Source organism: Amphibalanus amphitrite, unplaced genomic scaffold, assembly GCF_019059575.1.
Source record: "Amphibalanus amphitrite isolate SeventyFive unplaced genomic scaffold, NRLGWU_Aamphi_draft 000276F_arrow, whole genome shotgun sequence".
Lineage (NCBI taxonomy): Eukaryota > Metazoa > Arthropoda > Thecostraca > Balanomorpha > Balanidae > Amphibalanus > Amphibalanus amphitrite.
In genome coordinates this window covers 52,818-70,216 of record NW_024881771.1, presented here as the reverse complement: position 1 = coordinate 70,216, position 17,399 = coordinate 52,818, and the positions used below count along the sequence as shown (strand labels likewise).

At 56.5% G+C, this 17,399-nt stretch overlaps 1 protein-coding gene across 1 annotated transcript in view; it reads right to left on the bottom strand.

Annotated features, from left to right (window-relative positions):
• The window catches only part of LOC122387188 (leucine-rich repeat serine/threonine-protein kinase 1-like), a 105,321-nt gene that overhangs the window by 47,268 nt on the left and 40,654 nt on the right, over window positions 1-17,399 (bottom strand). The window contains exon 14 of the mRNA XM_043377118.1: window positions 464-667. Within this exon, the coding sequence (XP_043233053.1) occupies window positions 464-667 (204 nt within the window). The remainder of the gene's footprint in view (window positions 1-463; window positions 668-17,399) is intronic.

Here is a 17,399-nt window from a genome sequence, read left to right as displayed (position 1 = left end):
ACACAAAAACACTATTTAGAGGTTCGGAGATTTTTGGCATGAAAGGCAGCCGGCGGGAACATTCAACACCTCCGTTCCGTCGCTTCCATCCTCAGGATACTGAAGTCTTTCTCCCCCACGCCGCAACCCCCACTCCGGGCTGAACAGGTACATTTATCTCATGCGGGCTGCTCCCTTGGAGCGGCACCGCTGCTCCCAAGGGAGCGCACCCCGTATCCGGGTGCAGAGAGTGCTTGGGGGGCTGGTTGGCCTGTCCATTCGGACGGGCTCAGCCCCGGCGACTCGCTAGGGTGTCTGCCCAGACCAATGTCACCCCCTGATTCCTAGCATCCATCCGGCTCTGAAATGGTCTTGTCAGACCGAAAGGGCCTAACCCAACAAAACAAAACAAATCCTTCCGTCATCACTCCAGCACTAATTCAAGATACTATTCCAAAACCGGCATCACCAGGGCGCCACTCACCAGTTGTAGGCCAGGTTGAGCCGTGACAGGCTGACGGCCAGGCAGGCCAGGCCGGTGGGCAGTCGACTGAACCGGTTGTGCGCCAGGATGAGCGAGTGCAGCTGCGAGGTGACCTGGTCCTGAGCGGTCAGCTGGTCGTCCGGTCCGGTGTCGGTGATCTCCAGCCGGCCGTGCCACAGCGTGTGGTGGTGTACCTGCCGCTGTCTGTGGGGGAGGGGAGGGGGGTCAGTGAGGGTAAGAGGGGGTCTCCACAGGGTGTGGTGGTGTATGTACCTGCCGCTGTCTGTAGACAGAGGGGTCACGGTGAGCCGAGAGGGGGTCTCCACAGGGTGTGGTGGTGCACCTGCCGCTGTCTGTGGACGGGAGGGAGGGGTCAGGGTGGTCTGAGAGGGGGTCTCCCACAGGGTGTGGTGGTGTATGTACCTGCCGCTGTCTGAGGGGACAGGAGGGTCAGTGAGGGTGAGAAGGGGGGGGGGGTCACCAGCGTGTGGTGGTGTACCTGCCGCTGTCTGTGGACAGAGGGGTCAGAGAGGGTGAGAGGGGATCTCCCACAGGGTGTGGTGGTGTACCTGCCGCTGTCTGTGGGGGACAGGAGGGAGGGTGAAGGTGAGCCAAGAGGGGGTCTCCACAGGGTGTGGTGGTGCACCTGCCGCTGTCTGTAGACAGGAGGGTCAGAGAGGGTGAGAGGGAGTCTCCACAGGGTGTGGTGGTGTACCTGCCGCTGTCTGTAGACAGGAGGGTCAGAGAGGGTGAGAGGGGATCTCCCACAGGGTGTGGTGGTGTACCTGCCGCTGTCTGTGGGGGACAGGAGGGAGGGTGAAGGTGAGCAAAGAGGGGGTCTCCACAGGGTGTGGTGGTGCACCTGCCGCTTTCTGTAGACAGGAGGGAGGGGTCAGGGTGGTCTGAGAGGGGGTCTCCCACAGGGTGTGGTGGTGTACCTGCCGCTGTCTGTAGACAGGAGGGAGGGGTCAGGGTGGTCTGAGAGGGGGTCTCCCACAGGGTGTGGTGGTGTACCTGCCGCTGTCTGTAGACAGGAGGGGTCAGGGTGGTCTGAGAGGGGGTCTCCCACAGGGTGTGGTGGTGTACCTGCCGCTGTCTGTAGACAGGAGGGTCAGAGAGGGTGAGAGGGTATCTCCACAGGGTGTGGTGGTGTACCTGCCGCTGTCTGTAGACAGGAGGACCAGTAAGGGTGAGAGGGTATCTCCACAGGGTGTGGTGGTGTACCTGCCGCTGTCTGTAGACAGGAGGGTCAGAGAGGGTGAGAGGGTATCTCCACAGGGTGTGGTGGTGTACCTGCCGCTGTCTGTAGACAGGAGGGAGGGGTCAGGGTGGTCTGAGAGGGGGTCTCCCACAGCGTGTGGTGGTGTACCTGCCGCTGTCTGTAGACAGGAGGGGTCAGGGTGGTCTGAGAGGGGGTCTCCCACAGGGTGTGGTGGTGTACCTGCCGCTGTCTGTGGACGGGAGGGTCAGAGAGGGTGAGAGGGTATCTCCACAGGGTGTGGTGGTGTACCTGCCGCTGTCTGTAGACAGGAGGACCAGTAAGGGTGAGAGGGTATCTCCCACAGGGTGTGGTGGTGTACCTGCCGCTGTCTGCGGACGGGAGGGTCAGAGAGGGTGAGAGGGTATCTCCACAGGGTGTGGTGGTGTACCTGCCGCTGTCTGTAGACAGGAGGGAGGGGTCAGGGTGGTCTGAGAGGGGGTCTCCCACAGGGTGTGGTGGTGTACCTGCCGCTGTCTGTAGACAGGAGGGTCAGAGAGGGTGAGAGGGTATCTCCACAGGGTGTGGTGGTGTACCTGCCGCTGTCTGTAGACAGGAGGACCAGTAAGGGTGAGAGGGTATCTCCACAGGGTGTGGTGGTGTACCTGCCGCTGTCTGTAGACAGGAGGGTCAGAGAGGGTGAGAGGGTATCTCCACAGGGTGTGGTGGTGTACCTGCCGCTGTCTGTAGACAGGAGGGAGGGGTCAGGGTGGTCTGAGAGGGGGTCTCCCACAGCGTGTGGTGGTGTACCTGCCGCTGTCTGTAGACAGGAGGGGTCAGGGTGGTCTGAGAGGGGGTCTCCCACAGGGTGTGGTGGTGTACCTGCCGCTGTCTGTGGACGGGAGGGTCAGAGAGGGTGAGAGGGTATCTCCACAGGGTGTGGTGGTGTACCTGCCGCTGTCTGTAGACAGGAGGACCAGTAAGGGTGAGAGGGTATCTCCACAGGGTGTGGTGGTGTACCTGCCGCTGTCTGTAGACAGGAGGGTCAGAGAGGGTGAGAGGGTATCTCCACAGGGTGTGGTGGTGTACCTGCCGCTGTCTGTAGACAGGAGGGAGGGGTCAGGGTGGTCTGAGAGGGGGTCTCCCACAGCGTGTGGTGGTGTACCTGCCGCTGTCTGTAGACAGGAGGGAGGGGTCAGGGTGGTCTGAGAGGGGGTCTCCCACAGGGTGTGGTGGTGTACCTGCCGCTGTCTGTAGACAGGAGGGTCAGAGAGGGTGAGAGGGTATCTCCACAGGGTGTGGTGGTGTACCTGCCGCTGTCTGTAGACAGGAGGACCAGTAAGGGTGAGAGGGTATCTCCACAGGGTGTGGTGGTGTACCTGCCGCTGTCTGTAGACAGGAGGGTCAGAGAGGGTGAGAGGGTATCTCCACAGGGTGTGGTGGTGTACCTGCCGCTGTCTGTAGACAGGAGGGAGGGGTCAGGGTGGTCTGAGAGGGGGTCTCCCACAGGGTGTGGTGGTGTACCTGCCGCTGTCTGTAGACAGGAGGGGTCAGGGTGGTCTGAGAGGGGGTCTCCCACAGGGTGTGGTGGTGTACCTGCCGCTGTCTGTAGACAGGAGGGTCAGAGAGGGTGAGAGGGTATCTCCACAGGGTGTGGTGGTGTACCTGCCGCTGTCTGTAGACAGGAGGACCAGTAAGGGTGAGAGGGTATCTCCACAGGGTGTGGTGGTGTACCTGCCGCTGTCTGTAGACAGGAGGGTCAGAGAGGGTGAGAGGGTATCTCCACAGGGTGTGGTGGTGTACCTGCCGCTGTCTGTAGACAGGAGGGAGGGGTCAGGGTGGTCTGAGAGGGGGTCTCCCACAGCGTGTGGTGGTGTACCTGCCGCTGTCTGTAGACAGGAGGGGTCAGGGTGGTCTGAGAGGGGGTCTCCCACAGGGTGTGGTGGTGTACCTGCCGCTGTCTGTGGACGGGAGGGTCAGAGAGGGTGAGAGGGTATCTCCACAGGGTGTGGTGGTGTACCTGCCGCTGTCTGTAGACAGGAGGACCAGTAAGGGTGAGAGGGTATCTCCCACAGGGTGTGGTGGTGTACCTGCCGCTGTCTGCGGACGGGAGGGTCAGAGAGGGTGAGAGGGTATCTCCACAGGGTGTGGTGGTGTACCTGCCGCTGTCTGTAGACAGGAGGGAGGGGTCAGGGTGGTCTGAGAGGGGGTCTCCCACAGCGTGTGGTGGTGTACCTGCCGCTGTCTGTAGACAGGAGGGGTCAGGGTGGTCTGAGAGGGGGTCTCCCACAGGGTGTGGTGGTGTACCTGCCGCTGTCTGTAGACAGGAGGGTCAGAGAGGGTGAGAGGGTATCTCCACAGGGTGTGGTGGTGTACCTGCCGCTGTCTGTAGACAGGAGGGAGGGGTCAGGGTGGTCTGAGAGGGGGTCTCCCACAGCGTGTGGTGGTGTACCTGCCGCTGTCTGTAGACAGGAGGGGTCAGGGTGGTCTGAGAGGGGGTCTCCCACAGGGTGTGGTGGTGTACCTGCCGCTGTCTGTGGACGGGAGGGTCAGAGAGGGTGAGAGGGTATCTCCACAGGGTGTGGTGGTGTACCTGCCGCTGTCTGTAGACAGGAGGACCAGTAAGGGTGAGAGGGTATCTCCCACAGGGTGTGGTGGTGTACCTGCCGCTGTCTGCGGACGGGAGGGTCAGTGACGGTGAGAGGGGATCTCCCACAGGGTGTGGTGGTGTACCTGCCGCTGTCTGTGGACGGGAGGGTCAGAGAGGGTGAGAGGGGGTCTCCACAGGGTGTGGTGGTGTACCTGCCGCTGTCTGTAGACAGGAGGGGTCAGGGTGGTCTGAGAGGGGGTCTCCCACAGGGTGTGGTGGTGTACCTGCCGCTGTCTGTGGACGGGAGGGTCAGAGAGGGTGAGAGGGTATCTCCACAGGGTGTGGTGGTGTACCTGCCGCTGTCTGTAGACAGGAGGACCAGTAAGGGTGAGAGGGTATCTCCCACAGGGTGTGGTGGTGTACCTGCCGCTGTCTGCGGACGGGAGGGTCAGAGAGGGTGAGAGGGTATCTCCACAGGGTGTGGTGGTGTACCTGCCGCTGTCTGTAGACAGGAGGGAGGGGTCAGGGTGGTCTGAGAGGGGGTCTCCCACAGGGTGTGGTGGTGTACCTGCCGCTGTCTGTAGACAGGAGGGTCAGAGAGGGTGAGAGGGTATCTCCACAGGGTGTGGTGGTGTACCTGCCGCTGTCTGTAGACAGGAGGACCAGTAAGGGTGAGAGGGTATCTCCACAGGGTGTGGTGGTGTACCTGCCGCTGTCTGTAGACAGGAGGGTCAGAGAGGGTGAGAGGGTATCTCCACAGGGTGTGGTGGTGTACCTGCCGCTGTCTGTAGACAGGAGGGAGGGGTCAGGGTGGTCTGAGAGGGGGTCTCCCACAGCGTGTGGTGGTGTACCTGCCGCTGTCTGTAGACAGGAGGGGTCAGGGTGGTCTGAGAGGGGGTCTCCCACAGGGTGTGGTGGTGTACCTGCCGCTGTCTGTGGACGGGAGGGTCAGAGAGGGTGAGAGGGTATCTCCACAGGGTGTGGTGGTGTACCTGCCGCTGTCTGTAGACAGGAGGACCAGTAAGGGTGAGAGGGTATCTCCACAGGGTGTGGTGGTGTACCTGCCGCTGTCTGTAGACAGGAGGGTCAGAGAGGGTGAGAGGGTATCTCCACAGGGTGTGGTGGTGTACCTGCCGCTGTCTGTAGACAGGATGGAGGGGTCAGGGTGGTCTGAGAGGGGGTCTCCCACAGCGTGTGGTGGTGTACCTGCCGCTGTCTGTAGACAGGAGGGAGGGGTCAGGGTGGTCTGAGAGGGGGTCTCCCACAGGGTGTGGTGGTGTACCTGCCGCTGTCTGTAGACAGGAGGGTCAGAGAGGGTGAGAGGGTATCTCCACAGGGTGTGGTGGTGTACCTGCCGCTGTCTGTAGACAGGAGGACCAGTAAGGGTGAGAGGGTATCTCCACAGGGTGTGGTGGTGTACCTGCCGCTGTCTGTAGACAGGAGGGTCAGAGAGGGTGAGAGGGTATCTCCACAGGGTGTGGTGGTGTACCTGCCGCTGTCTGTAGACAGGAGGGAGGGGTCAGGGTGGTCTGAGAGGGGGTCTCCCACAGGGTGTGGTGGTGTACCTGCCGCTGTCTGTAGACAGGAGGGGTCAGGGTGGTCTGAGAGGGGGTCTCCCACAGGGTGTGGTGGTGTACCTGCCGCTGTCTGTAGACAGGAGGGTCAGAGAGGGTGAGAGGGTATCTCCACAGGGTGTGGTGGTGTACCTGCCGCTGTCTGTAGACAGGAGGACCAGTAAGGGTGAGAGGGTATCTCCACAGGGTGTGGTGGTGTACCTGCCGCTGTCTGTAGACAGGAGGGTCAGAGAGGGTGAGAGGGTATCTCCACAGGGTGTGGTGGTGTACCTGCCGCTGTCTGTAGACAGGAGGGAGGGGTCAGGGTGGTCTGAGAGGGGGTCTCCCACAGCGTGTGGTGGTGTACCTGCCGCTGTCTGTAGACAGGAGGGGTCAGGGTGGTCTGAGAGGGGGTCTCCCACAGGGTGTGGTGGTGTACCTGCCGCTGTCTGTGGACGGGAGGGTCAGAGAGGGTGAGAGGGTATCTCCACAGGGTGTGGTGGTGTACCTGCCGCTGTCTGTAGACAGGAGGACCAGTAAGGGTGAGAGGGTATCTCCCACAGGGTGTGGTGGTGTACCTGCCGCTGTCTGCGGACGGGAGGGTCAGAGAGGGTGAGAGGGTATCTCCACAGGGTGTGGTGGTGTACCTGCCGCTGTCTGTAGACAGGAGGGAGGGGTCAGGGTGGTCTGAGAGGGGGTCTCCCACAGCGTGTGGTGGTGTACCTGCCGCTGTCTGTAGACAGGAGGGGTCAGGGTGGTCTGAGAGGGGGTCTCCCACAGGGTGTGGTGGTGTACCTGCCGCTGTCTGTAGACAGGAGGGTCAGAGAGGGTGAGAGGGTATCTCCACAGGGTGTGGTGGTGTACCTGCCGCTGTCTGTAGACAGGAGGGAGGGGTCAGGGTGGTCTGAGAGGGGGTCTCCCACAGCGTGTGGTGGTGTACCTGCCGCTGTCTGTAGACAGGAGGGGTCAGGGTGGTCTGAGAGGGGGTCTCCCACAGGGTGTGGTGGTGTACCTGCCGCTGTCTGTGGACGGGAGGGTCAGAGAGGGTGAGAGGGTATCTCCACAGGGTGTGGTGGTGTACCTGCCGCTGTCTGTAGACAGGAGGACCAGTAAGGGTGAGAGGGTATCTCCCACAGGGTGTGGTGGTGTACCTGCCGCTGTCTGTGGACGGGAGGGTCAGAGAGGGTGAGAGGGTATCTCCACAGGGTGTGGTGGTGTACCTGCCGCTGTCTGTAGACAGGAGGACCAGTAAGGGTGAGAGGGTATCTCCACAGGGTGTGGTGGTGTACAGGGACCCGCAGTTGCTACTGTACACATATATTACCAATTTAGAATTGCGCTATTATTTGCTAAGTGCTGGCCATTGGAGAAAGGAAATGTAGCGCAAAGTATGGAGGAATAACACATGTTTGCTCCTAGCACGTATGTTTTATATAATTCCTCTTACCGCAACAGATATTCTTCCAAAACTACAATCGTGCTATTTTTCCGCGCCGGTTGCCTCCCCAGAGCCCGTCCTTGGTATCGCCTATAGCTTCCGTTCCCGCTACGTGAATGAAAGTCACGTGACTACTACAGGTTTGCGCTCAGTACTAACACACCTAGCCCGAGGGCCGGTCCGTAGCGGGGAGGGGTAGAACGCCTGAGCTCCAGCGCAGTGGAGGTGGTGGTGGCCCGTATCATAAAGAGGCAACCGTAAGCAGAACTACAATTGCCGCAGTATAAGATTATGATCAAGTTTTCTTTAAATGTATTGATTGACAAGAAAGTGCAATGTTTATCCGATATTATAAAACGGTGTGCAAGGCCTTGGAAGAACTATAAAACATATTCAGCAGAGTATAAATTTCTGATACAGGCCATGACCTTTCACCTTGCCTCCGGGGAGGACCGCTCAGGAAGCCACATACCGAACGAATCGAGGCCTCGCAGCGCGGCGGCAGAGGAGGTGGATAAACCATCGCCAGATCTTTCGATTACTTATGTTTCCAGAAGAAGGGGGGTGGAGGGGGGGGGGGCTATTTTCAACCCACTCACCAATCCTTTCCTTATTAACTTATAGCTTACCGAAAAATGCAGCACAATGGTGGCCGTTACGAGATGTAGCGAAGAGTGCCTCAGCCACACCGGCTTTGAGTAAACTTTAAGCATTCGAATTCAGGCCAGTGATCCTGAAGCATTATTTTATTTTTGTCGTGCATAAGCTGGGATGACGTGGTCCAAGTTAATTGCGAAGAAACGGTTTTAGTTTCAGAACATTTATGAGGCTAGTCGCGCCAAATAGTATACGTTTGTTGTAAAATGTCAAATAGAATGTTGACGTGCTATCCAGATGATGGAATTTATTTGACACAAGAAGTCAAAAAGTGGCATCGTTAGTCATCCTGCATACCTATAAATCGATTCGTCACCTTGGTTCGAGCTCAATAGTTCCTTTCGCGGATGATCGGTTTCGTTTTCTTTTATTTGGGGGGGGGGGGGGACAGTTTATGAGCCAGTAACCACCCTCCCCAGCCCCCCAAACAACCATTGTTGACAAATACTGTGATGGCCTAAAAAATGCCCTCAATTGTGTAACGTAGGGAAGAATGAGGTAAGTTGAGCCGCTTTTGTTTTTCGTAAGCTACAGGCTAACTTACTGATCATTTTTCTGCGTTTACGAGTTGGACGGACAGAGTGGTCATTGCGCATGTAATGGTGGCCAGAAATGTTTCATACCGCTTATTTTTGTACTGAAAGGCTACGTCAAAAATCATCTTGCACGTTGCTCATCTTACCCCATGGGCGGGGTAAGTTGTGACACGTCGTGGGGAAAGTTGAGCATGGATGGAAAAAGCGAACCTCTTCTTTTCCCGGGCGCGGCGAAGAGTGGGCTCTTTTATTTACTCCATGGCATACATACTTATGGCAAAGTTTTTTTCCTCCATCAAAAAGTGACTGTTTTAAAAGCCTTCCAATAACTCGTCAAGTTTTCTATCACGAAAGAAATCATTTTATCCTTCAGATAATCTGCAAATCACTTACAACTTGTGTAATCAACAAAGAAAAACAATTTCCTACCATTTTTATTCAGCAGATACAAGCGCAGCTCAGTTTGGTTTTTGACAGCGGAGACAACAATGGCTTATCCGGCTCATCTTCCCCCAGGTGAAAATGGCTCATCTTGCCCCACCCGTGGCCATTTTCGATTAATGACACCCGCTAAGGAAAATAACCATGCACCGCAGATAACAACCATCTCATTTTAAAGGCAAAACATGTCTTAGTTATCAGGGGCGATACCACATGTTACCGGGTGCTGAGCGTGATAACGTTGCCGTCTCACGTGAAAGACTGCAGCATCGTAAGCGAACGGCACATGGAAGCTCAAGTCAATCAGCGCCATAGGAATCGCCATAGGAATCGAATAGCCACCACCGAAATCGGGATGGCTAAACTTGCCCCTTGGCTCATCTATACCTCACTCTCCCTTATTTGGGGCTCGCAACCTTGATTCGTTAAAGTTATTTGTCTGTTCATTATAAAAGCTGTCAAATTTGCCGTATCATTAAACTTTTATTGAGTTTGTATTTCACACTTATCTAAAATGAACAATTTTGTCACTGGCTTCTTTTATGAATGGAATAGGATGGTCGCATGAATGAACGAATGAATAGCTCCATTTGAGCATCAGCTGAAATCAATCCTAAAATTTAATCTACCAGTCTGCAACGAAAAGGTTTAAAAACCAGTGCAAGTTAGGTGCAGTTTCTAATCTATGCCATTTTTTATTAAGTGTCTCATAGTTCCTTAATCTTCAGCCGCTTCTCTCACGATTCATTTTATGTGTTGCTTACATTGTTCAAGAAGTTATATTATTCGAGCTCGTTGGTCTTAAAAACTGCTATCGAAGTAAATTAAAGTGTTTCGGGCTTCGGCACTTAAAAAGCAATCGATATTTAACCCTCACCTATTTAGGCGTTTCTTTTCGGCGTCTTACATGTAGCGGAGGGGCGTAGAAACCCTCAGCCATTCGGCCCTTGATAAAAAGAGTCAGAGCTTCGCTGAAAAATAAAAAAGAGCGTGCTGCTCGTGACGAGAGAAATGCGATGATTTGAGGGTCCTGGTCATCGCTGACGAGAAAAAGCCAATTATTTTTATGTCCCGGTCAATGCTGAGATCCTAGGTCACTGGTTGACCTCCCAGATCAGGTTAATAACCCAAAAGCACGGAAAATTGGGTCCTGCTAGAATTTCTACAAGTGAAGTTTGCTGGGAATTGGCTTGCTTCTGACTCCGAATTTGCACTTGCTTTGACCAAAGATGATGTATCAAAGCATTTGGGGTAGGACGGGTCACGCCAGATCACCCATTAGGCGTTCTGCCGGCTATATAGAATGTTAACCAGCACTTACAGCCTTGCAACATATTGCATAGGCACCATAACTGATACCTAAGTATGCCTAGTTTTCAAATGCTAAAATGGGTGCTAAATTTCAAACCAACACTTCCTAAAAACCACAGTAAAAGGTGTAAATTTAAGGAAGTTAACCGAGATCATTTCAAGTAAATGACCTTAACCTGAGTTTCACGTGACCTTGGCACCCACAACAATTAATGAGACAAGCATTAGATAGTATATTTCACATGTTGTCACGTTGCCAATCACGAAACGACTATGGAAACACACAGAAGATGTGCGCTGACTTTCAATTGCTATTCTGGCCTGACATGATCTTGAGAAAAATAATCACAGGTTAAAGGTAATTTGGTTCAGGGATTTAAAATTCTCAGACAAGATGCAAAAATGATTAGGGCTATTTAATTTTCCGGGAAGTTGTAAAATTGATTAACTCCAGGGCACCAATCGTCGCAATCCTTCGCTTTGCCGCGATTTATTGGTGAAAAACAGGGGCGCGGTCTACTTACCTCTACTTATTTGTGTGGTGAGGGCTAATATTCATTTTATCTGTGTTGATGAATGTGCAACAATTTCTATATGAACTGAGACCAGTCCATATGAGTATGTTTTTCTCACGGGCAATGACAATATAAAAAACAATGCGAATAAAACCAAACGTTTCGGACAACAACGTGCCTTCGTCAGTGGAGAAAAATGAGTGTATAGGTTTAACATCGATGAGAACTAAATGCGGCACCGTCTCGGTCTGACCAGCCGGGTTGCCGATAAAATACACAAATGTTTATAAGCTTCCATGATGTGCTTAAAAAACTGCTGAAAATATATCTTTAAAAAAATAAAGATAACTACTTCATCGATGTTATCGAAAGAAAACATGTATGCCTAATTACTCATTTCTTGCCACTGACGGAGGCACTTTTTTGTGCGAAACGTCTGGTTTTATTCGTATTGTTATATTGTTATTTCCCTGTGAGAAAAAAGGATAACTCTTGAGTTAGTAACCATAACAGCGAAACGGCTTATTGTAACACAATTCACTGTGTATACGAAGCCTATAAGTCCCTAAAATACTTATATTTACAACTTTTAAAAAGATACAGCTTATACAGCTTGGGCATACAATTTTTTTCTGCATTAAGATAATATTAATTTAGAACATGGTAAATTAGTGCTGCTGAAGTTCGCTTTCGAAGCGTCTCCTCCAGACATTCCACAGCTCTCGTGTCATTTTGGATCACGGAACATGGCTGGGCGCAGGACAGGTCAGGTCGTCTGCGATCTTGGATGGACCACGTGACCACCTCCTTCACTCCCCCTCACTCCCGTTCCCTTCCCCAGCAGGGCTTCCGATCTAACCGCGCCCCAGGCAGTCGGCTCGGTCCGACCCTCCCCATGGTCGAGCCACGGCCCGCGGTGCCGTCTGAGTTTGTGCCGGGTGCAAAACTGGAGCAGTAACTAGCGCCGAAACTAGTAGTCAGCACGACCATCGTCAGATGGCAGGAGTAAATGGAATAAGCGGTTCCAGGTTTCAGAAGGAATGGGGCAGGAAAGAGCGCTGAAAACAATGTTTTGCTGATATAGCCATAAAAAGTTCACTGAATTAGGAGAGCAGCACATCAGTTTAAAGCCCTTCAGATGGTGGTTTTAATAAGCACACAATCATTTCCCAATTCGCCTCCAACGGTGTCACAGGCAAAGAATACGCTGAAATACTAGTGTGTACAGAAGCAACTGCGGGTCCCTGTACCTGCCGCTGTCTGTGGACGGGAGGGTCAGAGAGGGTGAGAGGGTATCTCCACAGGGTGTGGTGGTGTACCTGCCGCTGTCTGTAGACAGGAGGACCAGTAAGGGTGAGAGGGTATCTCCCACAGGGTGTGGTGGTGTACCTGCCGCTGTCTGCGGACGGGAGGGTCAGTGACGGTGAGAGGGGATCTCCCACAGGGTGTGGTGGTGTACCTGCCGCTGTCTGTGGACGGGAGGGTCAGAGAGGGTGAGAGGGGGTCTCCACAGGGTGTGGTGGTGTACCTGCCGCTGTCTGTAGACAGGAGGGAGGGGTCAGGGTGGTCCGAGAGGGGATCTCCCACAGGGTGTGGTGGTGCACCTGCCGCTGTCTGCGGACGGGAGGGTCAGTGACGGTGAGAGGGGATCTCCACAGGGTGTGGTGGTGTACCTGCCGCTGTCTGTAGACAGGAGGACCAGTAAGGGTGAGAGGGTATCTCCCACAGGGTGTGGTGGTGTACCTGCCGCTGTCTGCGGACGGGAGGGTCAGTGACGGTGAGAGGGTATCTCCACAGGGTGTGGTGGTGTACCTGCCGCTGTCTGTAGACAGGAGGGTCAGAGAGGGTGAGAGGGGGTCTCCACAGGGTGTGGTGGTGTACCTGCCGCTGTCTGTAGACAGGAGGGAGGGGTCAGGGTGGTCTGAGAGGGGATCTCCCACAGGGTGTGGTGGTGTACCTGCCGCTGTCTGTGGACGGGAGGGTCAGAGAGGGTGAGAGGGTATCTCCACAGGGTGTGGTGGTGTACCTGCCGCTGTCTGTAGACAGGAGGACCAGTAAGGGTGAGAGGGTATCTCCCACAGGGTGTGGTGGTGTACCTGCCGCTGTCTGCGGACGGGAGGGTCAGTGACGGTGAGAGGGTATCTCCCACAGGGTGTGGTGGTGTACCTGCCGCTGTCTGCGGACGGGAGGGTCAGTGACGGTGAGAGGGTATCTCCACAGGGTGTGGTGGTGTACCTGCCGCTGTCTGTAGACAGGAGGACCAGTAAGGGTGAGAGGGTATCTCCCACAGGGTGTGGTGGTGTACCTGCCGCTGTCTGCGGACGGGAGGGTCAGTGACGGTGAGAGGGGATCTCCACAGGGTGTGGTGGTGCACCTGCCGCTGTCTGCGGACGGGAGGGTCAGTGACGGTGAGAGGGGATCTCCACAGGGTGTGGTGGTGTACCTGCCGCTGTCTGTAGACAGGAGGACCAGTAAGGGTGAGAGGGTATCTCCCACAGGGTGTGGTGGTGTACCTGCCGCTGTCTGCGGACGGGAGGGTCAGTGACGGTGAGAGGGTATCTCCACAGGGTGTGGTGGTGTACCTGCCGCTGTCTGTGGACGGGAGGGTCAGAGAGGGTGAGAGGGGGTCTCCACAGGGTGTGGTGGTGTACCTGCCGCTGTCTGTAGACAGGAGGGAGGGGTCAGGGTGGTCCGAGAGGGGATCTCCCACAGGGTGTGGTGGTGCACCTGCCGCTGTCTGCGGACGGGAGGGTCAGTGACGGTGAGAGGGGATCTCCACAGGGTGTGGTGGTGTACCTGCCGCTGTCTGTAGACAGGAGGACCAGTAAGGGTGAGAGGGTATCTCCCACAGGGTGTGGTGGTGTACCTGCCGCTGTCTGCGGACGGGAGGGTCAGTGACGGTGAGAGGGTATCTCCACAGGGTGTGGTGGTGTACCTGCCGCTGTCTGTAGACAGGAGGGTCAGAGAGGGTGAGAGGGGGTCTCCACAGGGTGTGGTGGTGTACCTGCCGCTGTCTGTAGACAGGAGGGAGGGGTCAGGGTGGTCTGAGAGGGGATCTCCCACAGGGTGTGGTGGTGTACCTGCCGCTGTCTGTGGACGGGAGGGTCAGAGAGGGTGAGAGGGTATCTCCACAGGGTGTGGTGGTGTACCTGCCGCTGTCTGTAGACAGGAGGACCAGTAAGGGTGAGAGGGTATCTCCCACAGGGTGTGGTGGTGTACCTGCCGCTGTCTGCGGACGGGAGGGTCAGTGACGGTGAGAGGGTATCTCCCACAGGGTGTGGTGGTGTACCTGCCGCTGTCTGCGGACGGGAGGGTCAGTGACGGTGAGAGGGTATCTCCACAGGGTGTGGTGGTGTACCTGCCGCTGTCTGTAGACAGGAGGACCAGTAAGGGTGAGAGGGTATCTCCCACAGGGTGTGGTGGTGTACCTGCCGCTGTCTGCGGACGGGAGGGTCAGTGACGGTGAGAGGGGATCTCCACAGGGTGTGGTGGTGTACCTGCCGCTGTCTGTAGACAGGAGGACCAGTAAGGGTGAGAGGGTATCTCCCACAGGGTGTGGTGGTGTACCTGCCGCTGTCTGCGGACGGGAGGGTCAGTGACGGTGAGAGGGGATCTCCACAGGGTGTGGTGGTGTACCTGCCGCTGTCTGTAGACAGGAGGACCAGTAAGGGTGAGAGGGTATCTCCCACAGGGTGTGGTGGTGTACCTGCCGCTGTCTGCGGACGGGAGGGTCAGTGACGGTGAGAGGGTATCTCCACAGGGTGTGGTGGTGTACCTGCCGCTGTCTGTAGACAGGAGGACCAGTAAGGGTGAGAGGGTATCTCCCACAGGGTGTGGTGGTGTACCTGCCGCTGTCTGTGGACGGGAGGGTCAGTGACGGTGAGAGGGGATCTCCACAGGGTGTGGTGGTGTACCTGCCGCTGTCTGTAGACAGGAGGACCAGTAAGGGTGAGAGGGTATCTCCCACAGGGTGTGGTGGTGTACCTGCCGCTGTCTGCGGACGGGAGGGTCAGTGACGGTGAGAGGGGATCTCCACAGGGTGTGGTGGTGTACCTGCCGCTGTCTGTAGACAGGAGGACCAGTAAGGGTGAGAGGGTATCTCCCACAGGGTGTGGTGGTGTACCTGCCGCTGTCTGCGGACGGGAGGGTCAGTGACGGTGAGAGGGGATCTCCACAGGGTGTGGTGGTGTACCTGCCGCTGTCTGTAGACAGGAGGACCAGTAAGGGTGAGAGGGTATCTCCCACAGGGTGTGGTGGTGTACCTGCCGCTGTCTGTAGACAGGAGGACCAGTAAGGGTGAGAGGGTATCTCCCACAGGGTGTGGTGGTGTACCTGCCGCTGTCTGTGGACGGGAGGGTCAGTGACGGTGAGAGGGGATCTCCACAGGGTGTGGTGGTGTACCTGCCGCTGTCTGTAGACAGGAGGACCAGTAAGGGTGAGAGGGTATCTCCCACAGGGTGTGGTGGTGTACCTGCCGCTGTCTGTAGACAGGAGGACCAGTAAGGGTGAGAGGGTATCTCCCACAGGGTGTGGTGGTGTACCTGCCGCTGTCTGTGGACGGGAGGGTCAGTGACGGTGAGAGGGGATCTCCACAGGGTGTGGTGGTGTACCTGCCGCTGTCTGTAGACAGGAGGACCAGTAAGGGTGAGAGGGGATCTCCACAGGGTGTGGTGGTGTACCTGCCGCTGTCTGTAGACAGGAGGACCAGTAAGGGTGAGAGGGTATCTCCCACAGGGTGTGGTGGTGTACCTGCCGCTGTCTGTAGACAGGAGGGGTCAGGGTGGTCTGAGAGGGGGTCTCCCACAGGGTGTGGTGGTGTACCTGCCGCTGTCTGTAGACAGGAGGACCAGTAAGGGTGAGAGGGTATCTCCCACAGGGTGTGGTGGTGTACCTGCCGCTGTCTGTAGACAGGAGGACCAGTAAGGGTGAGAGGGTATCTCCCACAGGGTGTGGTGGTGTACCTGCCGCTGTCTGTGGACGGGAGGGTCAGTGACGGTGAGAGGGGATCTCCACAGGGTGTGGTGGTGTACCTGCCGCTGTCTGTAGACAGGAGGACCAGTAAGGGTGAGAGGGTATCTCCCACAGGGTGTGGTGGTGTACCTGCCGCTGTCTGTAGACAGGAGGACCAGTAAGGGTGAGAGGGTATCTCCCACAGGGTGTGGTGGTGTACCTGCCGCTGTCTGTGGACGGGAGGGTCAGTGACGGTGAGAGGGGATCTCCACAGGGTGTGGTGGTGTACCTGCCGCTGTCTGTAGACAGGAGGACCAGTAAGGGTGAGAGGGGATCTCCACAGGGTGTGGTGGTGTACCTGCCGCTGTCTGTAGACAGGAGGACCAGTAAGGGTGAGAGGGTATCTCCCACAGGGTGTGGTGGTGTACCTGCCGCTGTCTGCGGACGGGAGGACCAGTAAGGGTGAGAGGGTATCTCCCACAGGGTGTGGTGGTGTACCTGCCGCTGTCTGTAGACAGGAGGGTCAGAGAGGGTGAGAGGGTATCTCCCACAGGGTGTGGTGGTGTACCTGCCGCTGTCTGTAGACAGGAGGACCAGTAAGGGTGAGAGGGTATCTCCCACAGGGTGTGGTGGTGTACCTGCCGCTGTCTGTAGACAGGAGGACCAGTAAGGGTGAGAGGGTATCTCCCACAGGGTGTGGTGGTGTACCTGCCGCTGTCTGTAGACAGGAGGACCAGTAAGGGTGAGAGGGTATCTCCCACAGGGTGTGGTGGTGTACCTGCCGCTGTCTGCGGACGGGAGGACCAGTAAGGGTGAGAGGGTATCTCCCACAGGGTGTGGTGGTGTACCTGCCGCTGTCTGTAGACAGGAGGGTCAGAGAGGGTGAGAGGGTATCTCCCACAGGGTGTGGTGGTGTACCTGCCGCTGTCTGTAGACAGGAGGACCAGTAAGGGTGAGAGGGTATCTCCACAGGGTGTGGTGGTGTACCTGCCGCTGTCTGTAGACGGGAGGGTCAGTGACGGTGAGAGGGTATCTCCACAGGGTGTGGTGGTGTACCTGCCGCTGTCTGCGGACGGGAGGGTCAGTGACGGTGAGAGGGTATCTCCCACAGGGTGTGGTGGTGTACCTGCCGCTGTCTGTAGACAGGAGGGTCAGAGAGGGTGAGAGGGTATCTCCCACAGGGTGTGGTGGTGTACCTGCCGCTGTCTGTAGACAGGAGGACCAGTAAGGGTGAGAGGGTATCTCCCACAGGGTGTGGTGGTGTACCTGCCGCTGTCTGTAGACAGGAGGGTCAGAGAGGGTGAGAGGGTATCTCCCACAGGGTGTGGTGGTGTACCTGCCGCTGTCTGTAGACAGGAGGACCAGTAAGGGTGAGAGGGTATCTCCACAGGGTGTGGTGGTGTACCTGCCGCTGTCTGTAGACAGGAGGGTCAGAGAGGGTGAGAGGGTATCTCCCACAGGGTGTGGTGGTGTACCTGCCGCTGTCTGTGGACGGGAGGGTCAGTGACGGTGAGAGGGGATCTCCACAGGGTGTGGTGGTGTACCTGCCGCTGTCTGTAGACAGGAGGACCAGTAAGGGTGAGAGGGTATCTCCCACAGGGTGTGGTGGTGTACCTGCCGCTGTCTGTAGACAGGAGGGTCAGAGAGGGTGAGAGGGTATCTCCACAGGGTGTGGTGGTGTACCTGCCGCTGTCTGTGGACGGGAGGGTCAGTGACGGTGAGAGGGGATCTCCACAGGGTGTGGTGG